General features: G+C 44.2%; 1 protein-coding gene across 2 annotated transcripts in view; it reads right to left on the bottom strand.

Annotated features, from left to right (window-relative positions):
- The window catches only part of KIF13B (kinesin family member 13B), a 212,224-nt gene that overhangs the window by 36,559 nt on the left and 158,498 nt on the right, over window positions 1-17,167 (bottom strand). For both annotated transcript variants that reach the window (XM_027549009.1, XM_027549010.1), the window contains exons 33-35: window positions 16,036-16,188; window positions 14,705-14,782; window positions 13,037-13,090 (exon numbers count right to left, since the gene is read on the bottom strand). In XM_027549009.1, coding sequence (XP_027404810.1) covers window positions 13,037-13,090; window positions 14,705-14,782; window positions 16,036-16,188 — 285 coding nt within the window. The remainder of the gene's footprint in view (window positions 1-13,036; window positions 13,091-14,704; window positions 14,783-16,035; window positions 16,189-17,167) is intronic.

Genomic DNA, 17,167 nt, shown 5'->3' with positions numbered 1-17,167 from the left:
AACTGAACACTCTTTCTCCTGTATCATACTGCGTCTCACAAAACATGGATATAATAAGATATTTTTTGAAATGCTCCTTCTGCCTGCTCCTTAGGCCCTTTCTGCTTTTGTGCCTCAAGATACACTTTTTCAGAGGGAGGAGCCAAGATGGCAGAGGAGTAGGACGGGGAGAACACTTTCTCCCCCACAAATTCATCAAAAGAGCATTTAAACGTCGAGTAAATTCCACAAAACAACTTCTGAATGCCGGCAGAGGACATCAGGCACCCAGAAAAGCAATCCAACTCTTCGAAAGGAGGTAGGAAAAAATAAAAAAGACAAAAAAAGAGACAAAAGAGGGAGGGACGGAGTTCCGTCCCGGGAAGGGAGTCTTAAAAAGAGAGAAGTTTCCAAACACCAGGAAACCTTCTCACTGCCAAATCTGTGCCGAGCTTTGGAAGCACAGAGGGCAACATAACAGGAAGAAAAAATAAATAAACAATTAAAACTCGAAGATTGCGAGTCCTACGGTAACTCCCCCAGCGGAGAAGCAGCGCAGACGCCTGCACGCGCCATTAGCAAGCGGGGGCTGGGCAGGGAGGCGCAGCGCGGGCTGCATCGCTTAGAGTAAGAATCTGGCCTGAATACCCTGAGCACTATCTGAGCGAAATAATTTGGGCTAGCAAACCAGACTGTGGGATATCTACCACGCGAAAAGCCAGCCCCAACCTAAGACACCGCCAGGCCCACGCATGGAACAAAGAATTGAACAGAGATAGCCGGCTGCAGACCTTCCCCCTCCGGTGACAGGCAGCCAGAGCCGGAAGGGGGCAATCGCAGCCCAGAGAGACATTATCTATAAAACTGTAAGCAGGCTTCTTTGCTAACTAAAACTTTTTGGGGGTCTGGACGGTTAACATCTGCCTGAGAAGGTGCGCCGGTTTTACACCCAGATAACCGAGTGGCGGGGAGGCGATAAGTCGCAGCATTGGCGTTCGCCAAACACCTCATCACTTGAGCTGCTCGGACCTGGGAAGAGCACAAAACTCAGGCCCAACTGAGTCTGCGCCTCTGAGGACTACCCGAGTGCCTGAACCTGAGCGGCTTGGACCTGGGAGGTACATGCAACCCAGGGCCAGCCTTGGATTGTTCCCGGCGGAACAACCTAGAGCCCGAGCAGTGTGGGCAGGGAGGCTACACGCGCCGTGAGCGGGGGCAGACCCAGTGTGGCTGAGGCACTGCGAGTGCACGCCAGTGTTATTTGTTTGCAGCATCCCTCCCTCCCTCCCCACAGCGCGACTAAACAAAGAGAAGAAATACAGCTTCACCCATCAGAACACCGACACAAGCTTCCCTAACCAGGAAACCTTGACAAGCCACCTGTACAAACCCACACACAGCGAGGAAACGCCACAATAAAGAGAACTCCACAAACTGCCAGAATACAGAAAGGACACCCCAAACTCAGCAATTTAAACAAGATGAAGAGACAGAGGAATAGCCAGCAGATAAAGGAACAGGATAAATGCCCACCAAACCAAACAAAAGAGGAAGAGATAGGGAATCTATCTGATAAAGAATTCCGAATAATGATAGTGAAATTGATCCAAAATCTTGAAATTAAAATGGAATCACAGATAAATAGCTTGGAGACAAGGATTGAGAAGATGCAAGAAAGGTTTAACAAGGACCTAGAAGAAATAAAAAACAGTCAATATATAATGAATAATGCAATAAATGAAATTAAAAACACTCTGGAGGCAACAAATAGTAGAATAACAGAGGCAGAAGATAGGATTAGTGAATTAGAAGATAGAATGGTAGAAATAAATGAATCAGAGAGAATAAAAGAAAAACGAATTAAAAGAAATGAGGACAATCTCAGAGACCTCCAGGACAATATTAAACGCTACAACATTCGAATCATAGGGGTTCCAGAAGAAGAAGACAAAAAGAAAGACCATGAGAAAATACTTGAGGAGATAATAGTTGAAAACTTCCCTAAACTGGGGAAGGAAATAATCACCCAAGTCCAAGAAACCCAGAGAATCCCAAACAGGATAAACCCAAGGCGAAACACCCCAAGACACATATTAATCAAATTAACAAAGATCGAACACAAAGAACAAATATTAAAAGCAGCAAGGGAAAAACAACAAATAACACACAAGGGAATTCCCATAAGGATAACAGCTGATCTTTCAATAGAAACTCTTCAAGCCAGGAGGGAATGGCAAGACATACTTAAAATGATGAAAGAAAATAACCTACCGCCCAGATTATTGTACCCAGCAAGGATTTCATTCAAGTATGAAGGAGAAATCAAAAGCTTCTCAGACAAGCAAAAGCTGAGAGAATTCTGCACCACCAAACCAGCTCTCCAACAAATACTAAAGGATATTCTCTAGACAGGAAACACAAAAATGGTGTATAAATTCGAACCCCAAACAATAAAGTAAATGGCAACGGGATCATACTTATCAGTAATTACCTTAAACGTAAATGGGTTGAATGCCCCAACCAAAAGACAAAGACTGGCTGAATGGATACAAAAACAAGACCCCTACATATGTTGTCTACAGGAGACCCACCTCAAAACAGGGGACACATACAGACTGAAAGTGAAGGGCTGGAAAAAGATTTTCCATGCAAATAGGGACCAAAAGAAAGCAGGAGTAGCAATACTCATATCAGATAAAATAGACTTTAAAACAAAGGCTGTGAAAAGAGACAAAGAAGGTCACTACATAATGATCAAAGGATCAATCCAAGAAGAAGATATAACAATTATAAATATATATGCACCCAACATGGGAGCACCGCAGTATGTAAGACAAATGCTAACAAGTATGAAAGGAGAAATTAACAATAACACAATAATAGTGGGAGACTTTAATACCCCACTCACACCTATGGATAGATCAACTAAACAGAAAATTAACAAGGAAACACAAACTTTAAACGATACAATAGACCAGTTAGACCTAATTGATATCTATAGGACATTTCATTCCAAAACAATGAACTTCACCTTTTTCTCAAGCACACATGGAACGTTCTCCAGGATAGATCACATCCTGGGCCATAAAGCTAGCCTTGGTAAATTCAAAAAAATAGAAATCATTCCAAGCATCTTTTCTGACCACAATGCAGTAAGATTAGATCTCAATTACAGGAGAAAAACTATTAAAAATTCCAACATATGGAGGATGAACAACACCCTGCTGAATAACCAACAAATCACAGAAGAAATCAAAAAAGAAATCAAAAAAGAAATCAAAATTTGCATAGAAACAAATGAAAATGAAAACACAACAACCCAAAACCTGTGGGACACAGTAAAAGCAGTCCTAAGGGGAAAGTTCATAGCAATACAGGCACACCTCAAGAAACAAGAAAAAAGTCAAATAAATAACCTAACTCTACACCTAAAGCAACTAGAAAAGGAAGAAATGAAGAACCCCAGGGTTAGTAGAAGGAAAGAAATCTTAAAAATTAGAGCAGAAATAAATGCAAAAGAAAAAAAAAAGAACCATAGGAGCTGGTCCAGCCACAACAACTGGCTCCAGTATGGGGAGATGAGAAAAAAAAAAAAAAAGATACACTTTTTCCCCCCAAAGGAATGTTTTTATTTAAAATTTTTAAAATTTAATTTCAAATTAAAATTATTAAAAAAATTTTTTTTAATTTATTGGCCACATCACATGGCATGTGGGATTTTAGTTCCCCCACCAGGGATCGAACCCACGCCCCCTGAAGTGGAAGTGCAGAGCCTTAACCACTGGACCACTGCAGAAGTCTCAAGATACCTTCTTTCACTTCAGATTCTAGACTGAAACCCAGGAACCACTCTAATACTGTTCAGGTTTCTTCTCCGCTAACATACCACTCATGAAAGAAACACTCCAGAACAGCATATTACCAAGCCTCTCATTTTTAACAGATGCTAAAAATGAGTTCTAGTTAAGCCCAAACCAAGCAGTCATCAAGTTCCCAATAACACAGGTCTCTGAATTAACAAATCTGATTGTTCTTTCAACTTGTCTTGTTGTCAGTCGCTCAGCAATGTCTGACTCTTTAGCGACCTGGACTCCAGGAGGCCAGGCTTCCCTGTCTTTCACCAACTCTCGGAGCTTGCTCAAACTCATGTCCATCGAGTCAGTGACGCCATCCAACCGTCTCGTCCTCTGTCATCCCCTTCTCCTTCCACCTTCGATCCTTCCCAGCATCAGGGTCTTTTCTAATGCGTCAGCTCTTTGCATGATGTGGCCAAAGTATTGGAGCTTCAGCATCAGTCCTTCCAATGAATATTCAGGACTGATTTCCTTTAGGATTGACTTTAACTTGTCTTGTAAACTCTCATGAAAGAGATTTTGTTGCAGAATACAAGAACAATGTCCATCAGGTGATGGAGTAACTTACTTTTCTAGAACTTGTGGTGAGCCATAAAATGGTCATGGCACCAAAGCACTTTGAACATCAGTCCCACCCAGGAAAGAAAGAAACCTCCGCCCAGGCTACCAGCACAGAAACCAGTAATGGAGAGGAGATGCCAGTCTTTTCAAAGCTCTACATCCTCTTTAGATCCTTTGACAGTCACTCTTCTTTTCCACCCCAGTTAAAAAAAAAAAATGGTGTTTTCTGTTAGATTAAGCTACTACTCCCCAGATGAGTGACCCTGACGATCAACTTGCATCTTTATTAGTAAATTGCCTGCAAAGTAAGCTCTTTGCTGCTCCTGAAGATGGATGGAGGTAGAAAGCCCTCTTAGGTTGCCGACATGTATTGGAAACCTATTTGCTTTTAGCGGCAACCTAAGTACCGATCATAAAATCAATAAGCCTTAAGTGATTCGGATCCTGTTTACTTAGAGAAAGCCACTTTCTGAGGGAACTCTCTCAGCACTTGAAAATTTTTTTTCCATGTTCGTGTATTTTGGACTATGCAGAGTCTCCGTTGCTGCCTGGGCTCTTCTCTGGTTGCGGTGCTCGGGCTTCTCGTTGTGGGGGCCCCTCTTGTTGTGGAGCACTGGCTCCAGAGTGCACAGGCTATAGAAGCTGCAGCACGTGGGCTCAGCAGTTTCAGTTCCCAGGCTCTAGAGCACAGGCTCGGCTGTCACATGGCATGTGGGATCTTCCCAGACCAGACATCGAACCCGTGTCTCCTGTACTGGCAGGTGAAGTCTTCACCACTGAGCCACCGGGGAAGCCCAGCACTCTATATTTTAAAATGTGGTAGGATGCTCAGCATTAGGAAGCAAGGGAGCAAAAGACACATGAACAGCTGATGAGGACGAAGAACCCTGAGCGCATCACTGTAGGAGCGTTTGTGTTACTATGAACCACACGCTGATTTACATACTTTGTTTCATTAATGTCTTCTGCCTTTGAATTCAATTATCTGTCTGGGAAGCTGCAGCTCTGTGTGCCCTGGGACGTCATAATTGGGTCTCGGAACAGTGAGGTCAACACTTTGGAACTTCTCAGGGGATGTAAAGCTTCATGCCGTGTTCACGGGATTAAGGTCATGCCTGGCTGTTCTGAAGACAACTTACTCAATTTGAGGATAAATTTGTTTCCATACTTTAGACTTGTCTTCCTTGTTCGGCAGCTGACACAGTAGCACTCTGGCCCTTAGGAAAACCAAGCAGCTAATTTGAAGTCAGCCCCTCAGCTGTGCGGTGTGCATCCAGTGACAAGTAACAGAGGTGTCACCTCTTCCCCAAGGCACACTCGGGGCTCTGCTAGCTTCCCGGGTAATTTTTCCCAGCTGGCACTCCCACACACAGTGTTACTCTCAAATCTGAACAGAGGCAATAACTCTTACTGTCTCGTATATTCAAATATCTCAAGTGAGAACCTTTGAAAGGATGCTCACCGTACTTACACAGCACCTCAGCCATATTGCTAACTCTATTGGAGAATGAAAAACGGAGACATTTCATTCATCCATCTCCCTTAACCGTCATCTTAACCTTGAGAAATCTCAGTCTTGCCGACCAGAGACGGGAACATGGAGTATCTCAAATCGCTCTGGGACAGAATAGGCTCTGCTTCCGAGGGAACAACAAATTTGGATGATAAACCACTGCCCTCTCCTCTTTCTGACCCCATGGATCTCTAGGGAGACACTCCACTGACATCACTCACTAGATTTTTCTCCGGCAGCATATATCCATTCTCTTTCCAGAAGCAGAATCTGTGGTTCAGGGTCTAGCAACACACACTGCCCCCCAGGGACAAGGCAATTAGTGTCTTTCTAATAAAATTTACAGGGCTTCCAAGGTGGCTCAGTGGTAAAGAATCCACCAGCCAATGCAGAAGACCCAAGTTCAATTCCTGGGTTGGGAATATCCCCTGGCGACGGAAATGGCAACCCATTCCAGTGTTCTTCCCTGGGAAATCCCATGGACAGAGGAGCCTGGTGGGCTACAGTCCATGGGGTCACAAAGAGTTGGACACAACTGAGCAGCTAAACAACAAGAATAACAATAAATTTTATATCCTTGGCCACTCCAGGGTGATTCTCCCACTACTGAAATGTTGGGGAAGAGAAAAGGAAGCACCCCAGTTAAAGGTACTTCAGAGAGAGATGAACTCAAGATAATGAATAAAAAGGCCTTGGCTAGACACTGGAACTTTCTGCCATCATATGGGCTCAGTTCTCAGTTCTGTTTTTTTTTTTTTTCTTTACACTTCTACCACTGCAACCTATGCTCCATTACAGAACTCTTGGAAAGATGATTCTGAGATGTTTCTGACTTTTTTTTTTACCTCTATCAGCCTTCAGGATCAGCCACGAAGGGAGGATGTGAGATTGGAAATTCTGGCTTCGTTTTGGGTCCCTAAACTAGCTTCATAATTAGTAGGAATTATTTGTGCTAACAGGCTGAATTCGAAGATATAAAACATTATTCAAGGTAACAATTATGCTTAAAGGCAAAACGCAACAGGAAAAAATGCACAAGGCTGTCAGCTGACCTGAGGACGTGGATGGTCCCTGCAGGGACCTCCAGTTCTCCTGCTCCTGTTCTCCAGAAAGACACAAGTGCTTTGGGTGTTCTCTACAGAGGTCTGGCTTGGATCAGGAAAGTGACAAAGAGGTAAATGAAGTGCCAGTGACACTCCAGGTCCACAGGCGGCTACTAACGCAGCTCAAGAAGAGGTGACTCACCTTTGGCACCAACCATAACCAGTGTGGGGCTGAATGATTGCAGTTTTCAGGAAAGCGATGGAGCCAAAACATACAACTCAGCTTTGTTAACTGAACAGTCATTCGGATTTTTGGCTAATTTTTTTTTAATATTTATTTGGCTGCATCGGGTCTTAATTGTGGCATGCAGGATCTACTTTCCTGACCAGGGTCAAACCCAGGACCTCTGCTCTGGGAGCATGGAGTCTTAACCACTGGACCACCAGGGACGTCCCTGGCTACTTTTAGTTGCATTTCAAACTGCATTTGGAAGATGACAAACATCTCACTAACTTATTTTAAAATATACGATTCATTGAAAATGGCTTTAGTAAGTAATATCAGTTATTTCTTCTTGACAGAGTTTCTTAAATCACAAACAGTCTCACCACACAGCTATTGTTTAAATGGAAAAACGATCTGTTGGAACTAATTCTGCAACTAAACTATGAGTCTAATCTGGTAGACTGGTCACAACAAGTTTGCTAGGTTTTCATTATGTCTATTAAAAAAAAAAAAAAAAAACCTGCCTAACAATAATGATGAAAGAGCCAGTAACAGTAAATAAAAGCATCACTGCAATTAAGAATATTTTATATTTTTAATCGCAAAGCTTACCAAGAGTGATTTAAGCCATAAGGTGAAAGTAAGAGTTAAGGGTAGCTAATAAAAATTCAATGTATCTTTCTAAGATTAATTAGCTCACCCATTCCATCTTGGTGGAGCTCAGTAAACAATTCCAATTTTCATAGGTATGGAGCATCAGTGAATGAGGGCAGGCAAAATGTGGCTGGCCGAAGTCCAAATGTTAGAGGCCAAGGTGCGGGAAGGTTTCAGTACCTTATCACTTGCTCTCACCTCCCCAGAAGCCCTGATCCTAGTGAGCTCTGCTCTTGCCTCCCAGCCACAGCTTTTAGTGTTACTTTGCTCCCAACTAATCTCTGCCATGATGTTAACGCAAATGAGGAGGGAAAGCAGACCTGAACCTCCTCTGCGGGCTCTCCCGCTTTTTTACGTAATGTGAACTAATTTTACTGTTGTGTTATTTACGTGGCAGGCAACAGAGCACCCCAGGTTCTCTGGTCCATAGCTTTGAGTCCATAATCAAGGAAAGAGGGACAGACATATAGATAATGGAACAGAGAACCCAGACAGAAGTCCCCATGAGTGTGCAAGGTAGATGCAACTAACAGGATTATAATTTTCAATTATTTTAAAATACAGTTTCTAGCATTTTAAGCAGCGATTCCAGGCTAAAATTGTATTTCCAACTCAATTTCATTGTGTATTAAGTACCTCCATGCAAAGAGGCCAAGATGGAACCACTGGGCTGCGTTCTGTGGTGTTGAAGGAAGGCCCGAGGCACTTCCGCTCTTCCTTTGCTCCTCTCCCCTTGTATCCCATGCTTGAGAAAAGGATGTCTTACAAATTCTCAAACATTTACCGTACCATCGGCTTCATTAATGAATTAACTCTACCCCCTCACATCCCAGAGCCTCCTACACTCCATCAGATGCCTTCATTCCTGGCATCTTCTGACAGATATTTTCATAGTCCCAGGGAACGAAGAACTGTATATCCTGACTTCCAAAGTTATTTTTACAAAAGGGTAAGAGCCCAAAAAAAACTAGTACAGTGTCCAATGCGGTTGTCTTATAAAAACTACATTTAAAAATGCATTCGCATTCTCAAGTTAAAAGCAAGCATGCTTTCAATAGGAGGATAATACATGTATCCCACTCATTCAGAAAAACCTAATGGATTAATTACCTCTCCCTGGATCTCTGAAAACTGAAGAATGCAGGAAGTCCCCAAAAGAAAAGAAAAATACATGAGTCTCTGAGGTTTTCCAAAACAATTTCTTCAATAATCGCTCGAGGATTTTGTGTGAAAATTATTATAGATAAAGCAACTGGAGAGTTTCTCAAACCACTACTTATAGGAGAATAAAATCTACCTACCATAAAGGGTAGAGAATAACATATTTTCCTTTTAATTCTTTCAGTAGGTAATTTGTTCCCATGATCCGAAAACCAAGTAATATAAAAAGGCACACCATGAGAAGCCTCCTGCTTCGGGTCCCCACACACTCCCGCCCTCTCCCTAGACAGGAAGTAGCGGCATCTGTTTATGATACATCCTTACAGGGTTCCTGCATGCGTGTGTACACCTAGCAACAGCCACACACACTCTTCTCTCGCGCTCCCCACTCCCGCACCAACAGCAGCACACTGTGCTGCCCTGCATTTTTAATCACTAAGTGTATCCTGGTGCTCTTTCCATATTAGAACCTGGAGGGGTTCCTAATAATTTTTATAGCTGCATAGTATCCATTTGTGTGTGTGTGTGCGCACATGGACACAGATAAAACATATTTAACCAGGTCAAACCAACAGACATGTGACTTGTTTCCAATCTTCTGCCATTATAAACAGCATGGCGATGGCCCTCAGGTACGTGTCACTTCTTACCTCTCTAAGCACTGCTGCTGTATAAAGGGGTTTTAATAGGATCTAAATGATTCTCACATCAACTAGTTTAAACACTACTCCATCCTGAGGAATGCTATTACGGGCAGCTTTGTAACAATTCTGAATTCAAGGCAATGCCATTCTGGATGCAGTTTACCACTGTTTGGTTTAAAAGGCCAAAGGGAGGACTCTTCTGTTCCTTGCTGCTACTGGTGGAGGGAAAGATTTCTTTACTTTCTAGGAAGAAAACACAATTTTAAGAATATTTATTCTAACAATCTTTTAAGATGCTCTGCTTTAGATGATAAAACCAGTGAGAGCCCCTCATCCGCAAACGGGGCAGCCGCTCTGTGCTCCCTGCTGAAGTGAGCCTGGAGTCAAATCCTCTGCCGAGTGTTTCATGGCTTTGTTTCCTAACATCAGGTGTGGTCCTCTGTCACCCAAGTCTCCTTACTCATTCAACAGGTCCATCCACTAAACCTGTCTTAGGGCAGTTTTCCTCTACCTCTCCCCTAGTGACAGCAAAGGGTCTCTGATTTAGATACATGGACATTCATATAACCTACTGATATGGACACAGCAGGAAGCAAGGGATCCAGGGTGACAGTGATGAGGTGGAGGGAAGCCTGGCTGTACCTGGTAACTGTTCAGGACCGAGGGGGCCAACAGTCTACAGGAAGATGAGGAGATGGCTCCACGGCTGACCTGGGAGCACAGTTAGGAATGGGAAGCTGGCCCTTCTGCTCTCCCTGACAAGACTGCCACTGTCCGTCAGAGCCCAGGGACACTGTTCATGCAGAGGGGTGAGACAGAAGACTCCAAACTGCTGCAGTGGGAGAGAAGGGTCCTTCACTGTTGGAGGTGTCTGATGAGAATGGGAAACACGCTGACACAGAGCAGGCAGAGCCAGCCCTCTGCTGCTGGGGCGGTGCCAGGACACCAGTACAACCTGAGAGGGTGGAAATCAGACTTCCCTCATCTTCACTAAGTTTCCTATCCCTAACCCAGGGGCCCCAGGACATCAAGATGACTGAAAAGGGGAAGGTCTTGGTAGAGTAACAAAAAATGTGCGACATTATTTACTCATTTAATACATCCTGCTAGAAACTCCCTGGTGGTCCAGTGGTTAGGACCTCATGCTTTCACTGCAGGGGTGCAAGTGTGCTCGGCTGTTTCAGTCACGTCCAACTCTTTGTGACCCCGTGGACTGCAGCCTGCCAGGCTCCTCTGTCCATGGGATTCTCCAGGCAAGAATACTGGAGTGGGTTGCCATGACCTGCCCTCCAGGGGTTCTTCCCGACCCAGGGATCGAACTAGTGTCTCCTGCATAGGTTCTATCATTGGTTGGGGCACTAAGATTCTGTATACTGTGGCCACAAAAACCAAAACCCAAAACAACCAAAAACCCATGTCCTAACTTCTCCCCAACCCTCCACAGAGACTGCCCTGGGAAAAGGCCTCCAATAAACTTTGCTCTCACACCCAAAATAGTCTCTTCAGTCAGTACAGTCTCTGAAGCATCCAGAAGGAGTTCCTCCAGGTTCCCAGCTGCTGTCCCCACTACCTCTCGTCTCTGAGGACTCCCGTCTGTCACCCTGGCCGGCTGCTCCCCCTGCACAAGCCCTTAAACATCACTGTCACCCCACACAACCTCGCCTCCCTGTCTGAACCTCTTACGGCCAATTCAGGAGACTCGGGTGAATCCTTGACTGTTCCAACCAGGCCCTGAGCTCCCCAATCTGTATTCAGCTCAGGCTTCCAGAACCCTGAACTGGCTGACACACCTTCTGTCCAAAGTTGAACTAAATCATTTTCTTCCTCAAACCTGCCTCCTCACATTCTTCTCTCTACTATGTTCCCAGAACCCATGTCAGCCAGTCTCCCCCTAGCTCCACCTCGACCCTCACGTCCCCAGAGCTCTAGAGGCTCCATTCTCCTGCGCGGGTCCTGACTCCCTTCCCCTCCCCTCCCACTGCCGAGACCTCTCCCCTAGACCTGCTCTGTCCACCCTCATTTGTGTGTTGATAACAGTACACATTTCTACTATATACATTATTCTAACGTAATTTTATGGACCACAGCCAGGAACATGAGTGGGGTCGAGGTGGACTGCCTAAAAGTGGCCCAGCTCCCCCACAACTCCCCAATACATCATACAGCAACTTTTGAAACAAGGGCCCTCTCTCTGGGCTCTGCCCTGCACTGCACCCTCTGCTTGACTCAGGCTTCCTTCTCCCTCCATGCTTCTGTTCACACTCTTGCTTCAATCCCTTCGGCTTGGGTGGATCTTATCATCCTTCAACATTAAGCTTCTGGCGGTGGCAGCGGGGGGAGCGGCGCGGAGAGGGGTTCCCCTCTTTGCAGCCTTTCTTGGTCCTTGAATAATGCCTACAGGAGTGTCCACGTCCTCCTCTGGGTTCCTACTCTATCTAGGCATACTTCTATTATAGCATCTATATGCCTTTATTCCATTTGAACGTAGATGAGACAATAATTTTCTTTCAAGTAGATATTACTGTTTTGTATTCTTTTTTTCCATTTAAACATAAAGAAACTAGCAAGAGAGAAAAGCTGAAAATCTTTTGGCCACTTTTTTCAATGAATTTATGATAGAGGATTTGGGTTAGATGGATTAAAAAAAAAGTCATGGTTTTTCTTATATTTTCCTTAAAATTATTCATTATATCAATAATGACAGTTTTCCAAACACTCTGCTTGGTTTAGGTGATTATAACTGTGCTATGCCCATCACACCTTTCAGTGGACCTGTATCGAGGAGTGCTAAACCCTAGCACACTTGTAGACTCACGGAAGGGGGTCAATGAATTGATGAACTAGTGCAATCTCAGTCGTATCCAACCATCCACCTATGACTGTTTTCAGTGTGATCCTTTTAAGTAAATGATAGTGAATTATCTATGCTTAAAACTCGTTAAATTGGGGAAAGCTATATTAACAAGTACATAAATACATCCCAGCTAATAAAATTTCTGTTCCCTTATTTTTCTTTCTTCTAACATATAATATTAACTTTTAAACATAGTCTTATTCGTCACAAATTTTCAATTACTTCATCCATATTTTAACTATTAAAAATCTGAAATGAAGTTCCTTTTCTGACACAAACCGGAAGAATATGTTTTCAACAGGAATAGGAACTTAAGCAACTAGATTGTTTAACCCTTAAAAAGCAGAGTAACAATAAGGTTTCAGTAACATTATTTTAACTGGCAGATAAAAAGAAATGAACTCTAAACACTTTCCAATAAATTTCACACAGTATTGAAAAGTGGAAGAAGTTTTGGCATGCACAACGAGCGTGTGATACTTGAGAGGAGGAAAAGTTGGATGGGAAACATGTCTAAGACTGACAGAAAATAGTTCTGAGCACTTACCTTGTTGCTACCCAGACTGGAGGGTGGAATAAGATCCTGGCGGCTGCCAGACAACTGAAGAGGGAACGGAGAGGAGAATTAGCCCTTTGTGTGCAAAAGCACACACATCCATGATCCTGGAAATACATCGCTTAGAAAACCAAATCAACAGAATGTTAAAGCTGGGTGGTATGAGAGAGGCTGCCAAGACCAAGCTGCAGACTAGACTCACGGCCTTTGGCACCCTGTTAGGCATGGTTGCTGTTTTTGTTTTTCATTGAATTAACACTTTGAACAAGGCAGGTTTGTATAAGATCAGATGTCCAGCTCACATAGCGGTAATAGCCAACTGGGCCCAAGTAAGGGACACCTGATTTGTTTATTCACTTCTATGTAAAGGATACCAGGCTACTAGTTTCCTTGTTGTTGCTGTTGTTTAGTTGCAAAGCCGTATCCGACTCTTGCAACCTCATGGACTGTAGCCCGCCAGACTCCTCTGTCCATGGGATTTCCCAGGCAAGACTACTGCAGTGGGTTGCCATTTCCTTCTCCAGGGCATCTTCTCAACCTAGGGACTGAACCCAGGTCTCCTGATTGGCAGGCAGGTCCTTTACCACTGAGCCACCAGGGAAGCCCACTGGTTACCTTATCGTGTCCTGATCTGACGACTCCTTTCTCTGGGTACTGCAGTAAATGTATACACAGAAACTACTTATTTTAAATCATAGGATTCTAAGTACAAAATCTCTGCACATACAGAGATTTTAGTACATCATTCAGTGCATTTTAGTACTTCATTTTCTGAAGGAGTGAGAAGATATTTATCTGAGTTAAAGGGAGGTTTTTTTTTTTTACTGTCTGAGAATGTTCCCAATCTTTCCGTCTGAGATCACCAGTGACATCACTCAGTCTCAGGGAGCCACCTGTGCCCTCCAGCCTGACACCCATCCTGTCCTGTCTGTCACTGGGATCTCTCCAACACCAGGGTTAAGGGTCAGCTACTCTTTATTTCAACATTTATACCATGGTTTCCCTTGGTGTGAAGTTCAGACAACAGTGTACTATTTCTCACATCCACCTCTTTATCAAAAGTAAGGAAAGTAGAGATAAATCACAGGGTTTCAAGCATTATTTCTTTGTGAAGAATTATTTGTAAGCTTCATATTCATGCGAAGAATTATTTGTAAGCTTCATATTCATGTAAATTTTATCTATGTTTTAAAACACAACAACAAACTTATGACACCATGACAAAACAAACCTAACTGACTTGACTCACTTATGCTCCCTGGATGACCTTTGAGCAACTGAGTTTATAAACAAGGTCCAGACTTCTCCTCAACCTGAAAGTAATTAAGTTCAGGCTAGAAAATTCAAACGGCTTTCCCCAGGCACTACGCTAGCTTTGCTCACCTGACACAGTCACTGTGCCAGGCACCCGAGGTATGAAGATAAATGAGAAGCAAATCCAGAGGGACTTACACGGATGCTTACCGTGTAACATTAAGAAGGTCAGAGATGGAGGGCTGCAACGATGCTACGGGGTAGAGAAGTGAGAACTACAGTCAGTGCAGAGGAGGAAATGATACCCGAGATGAGACTTAAAGGATGGAAAGGAGTTACCCAAGGAAAGAGGAGGAGCAAAAGCAGGTCCTGGGCTGAGCACAGGCTGGGGTCCCACGCACTCACTCTGTTCACATTAGGAGAGCTGATGCTCCTCCTGCTCAGCTTCCCTTTTCCCGTCAACTGTTCCTTCACGGCAACTTCCTGTGGGTCAGAGAAAACACAGAGGAAAAGCACGCATGAGACACACACTTCCAGAGCAACAGAGTCTAAAGCAGGCTTTGAGCTGTGGACATATTCCAAGCTCTTTACTTACTGGAGTAGTGTGGTCATGCCACACAGCTTGTGGGATCTTGGTTCCCTGACCAGGGATCAAACCCATGCCCCCTGTAGCGGAAGCACATAGTCCTAACCACTGGACTGCCAGGGAAGTCCCCTGGTTCTTTAAATGACAGCTGTTACTTCATACAACAGAATGACCCAATTACTGTCACTGTGGAATATTCAAAGGTAATTAAGCAGCTGACAGGTTATGTGGTTCATTCCTTTCCTTATCTACTGATGGCTCCCCTGAAGCTGGCCACAAGTGAGTCCCAGGAGAAAAAATTATGAAAAGCAGACCATTCACTTTTATGTTTCATTAGTATTTTTGTTTATTAAAAAAAAAAGTTTGGGACTTCCCTGGTAGTCCACAGTGTCTAAGACTCTGTGCTCCCATAGCAGGGGTCCAGGTTCGATCCCCGGTCAGGGAACTAGACCCACAGGCCACAACTAAGACCTGGCACACACTAAATTAATAACTTTAAAACCTTTTTAAAAGTTTCAACATAGCTACGTAAACTGATGTTTAGAGCTTCTCTGAGCCTTGGGTTTATGGCTGGCACCTCTGTTTTCCCTCTTAGAGATCCACTCTGAGGCTGTGGAGGCCAAGAAAGGACACAACATTCTGCCTCAGGGCTACATTTTTCTTTGGCGACTGTCCAGTGTCAAGGAATTTGTAAAATACTTCTTAACCAGCAAGAGTGATATATTTCCTTCCACTACTGGCTCAGTCAGTAAAGAATCCGCCTGCACTGTGGGAGACCTGGGTTCGATTCCCTGGGCTGGGACGATCCCCTGGAGGAGGGCATGGCAATCCACACCAGTATTCTTGCCTGGAGAATCCCCATGGGCAGAAGAACCTGGCGGGCTGCAGTCCATGGCGTCACAGAGTCAGACGCGACCGAGCACACAGCACAGCACTGTCCAGGCAACTAGCTACCGTTTAGGGTCTTGGAAAAAGTAACTTCCAAATGTCATTTTTGTATCTTCGAAGACTCACCCGGCAAGTTTAATGTAAATCAATATGCTCCACTTAAGAGGTTTCAAAAGTTTAGACGTCACAATACTGTGAATTGCGGAAAGTCAAACCCTGGGTTGAGCTGGGCTGGCACCCTGCCCTGTCCCCATCAGCTGACCTGGCGAAGGCGGTCTAACGTGAGGAGATTCTCCACCGCCAGCACGCTCCTGAGGTATTTCTCGATGTACGCTTCTGAGTCGGCAGACGCCGTGTTTTCCACGTTAGCTGCCATCCTTGCTAACGTTTCTCGTTCCTCTACTCCCTGAGCATCCTGGAGAATGGAAAGTTATACATTAAAACTAAGTACCTTGCAGAAGAAAATGCTACAGAGGCATCTTATCTATACGAATCCACAAAGCGTACCGAACGAACAAATGGGATGTATTCCCAGTTCCATTTTAAAGTCAGCTCTTGGAACTCAAAATGCATTTTCCCACAGAAATCACGGAATACGTGCTGGCTGGGGTCACTCGAAAGGCTAAACCAGAGCAGTTGAAACACGGCACGTTTTCAACAAATCTGTCCTCTCCTGCACTTCCATTGTGAACCAACACACTCCTGGTTAGAAAGGATCTGGGGAACAAGCTGGAAACCTGACCACAACAGTACTTTAGGAACACATCTTGAGGGGCCAGAGGGAGGACTAAGGAGCTGAGGTGACAGCTGGACCCTCGCAGGAGGCAGACATAGGGATGAAGGGTAAGAGTGGGAAGAAAGGCGAGATTGCAACCCTTTCAATAAGCAGCCTCCCATGGACTCTCCACATAGTCCAATCCCCAACTCTGCAGACAGAGGCCCAAGACTGGAAGCCGACCAAGCAGAGAAGCCCCCAGGCATATTCTCCCTTGCCCAGCTCCATGGACACAGCTGGTCCAGGCATATAAATGGGATGTATGCATGTCACGGGAGGGATTTTGTTAACGTAATTAATCAGATCTCTCAAGCTCATGTGGCTCATAACAAACCACTCTTCTTGGGAAAAAATCAGATCCCTTACTTGTGAATTTTGTTGTAACAACATCAAAAACTGCAAAATACACTGGGCTGGCCAATAAGTTTGCTTGGGGTTTTACATACCATCATATGGTAAAACCGAACATTTAGTCCAGTCCACCAGTCATAGCAAACACCCTCTTCCAACGACACAAGAGAAGACTCTACACATGGACATCACCAGATGGTCAATACCGATATCATATTGATTATATTCTTTGCAGCCAAAGGAGGAGAAGTTCTATACAGTCAGCAAA

This window comes from Bos indicus x Bos taurus, chromosome 8, assembly GCF_003369695.1.
Source record: "Bos indicus x Bos taurus breed Angus x Brahman F1 hybrid chromosome 8, Bos_hybrid_MaternalHap_v2.0, whole genome shotgun sequence".
NCBI classification, from domain to species: Eukaryota; Metazoa; Chordata; class Mammalia; order Artiodactyla; family Bovidae; genus Bos; species Bos indicus x Bos taurus.
The sequence above is the reverse complement of the archived record's forward strand: the minus strand, read 5'-3'. Positions and strand labels throughout refer to the sequence as shown.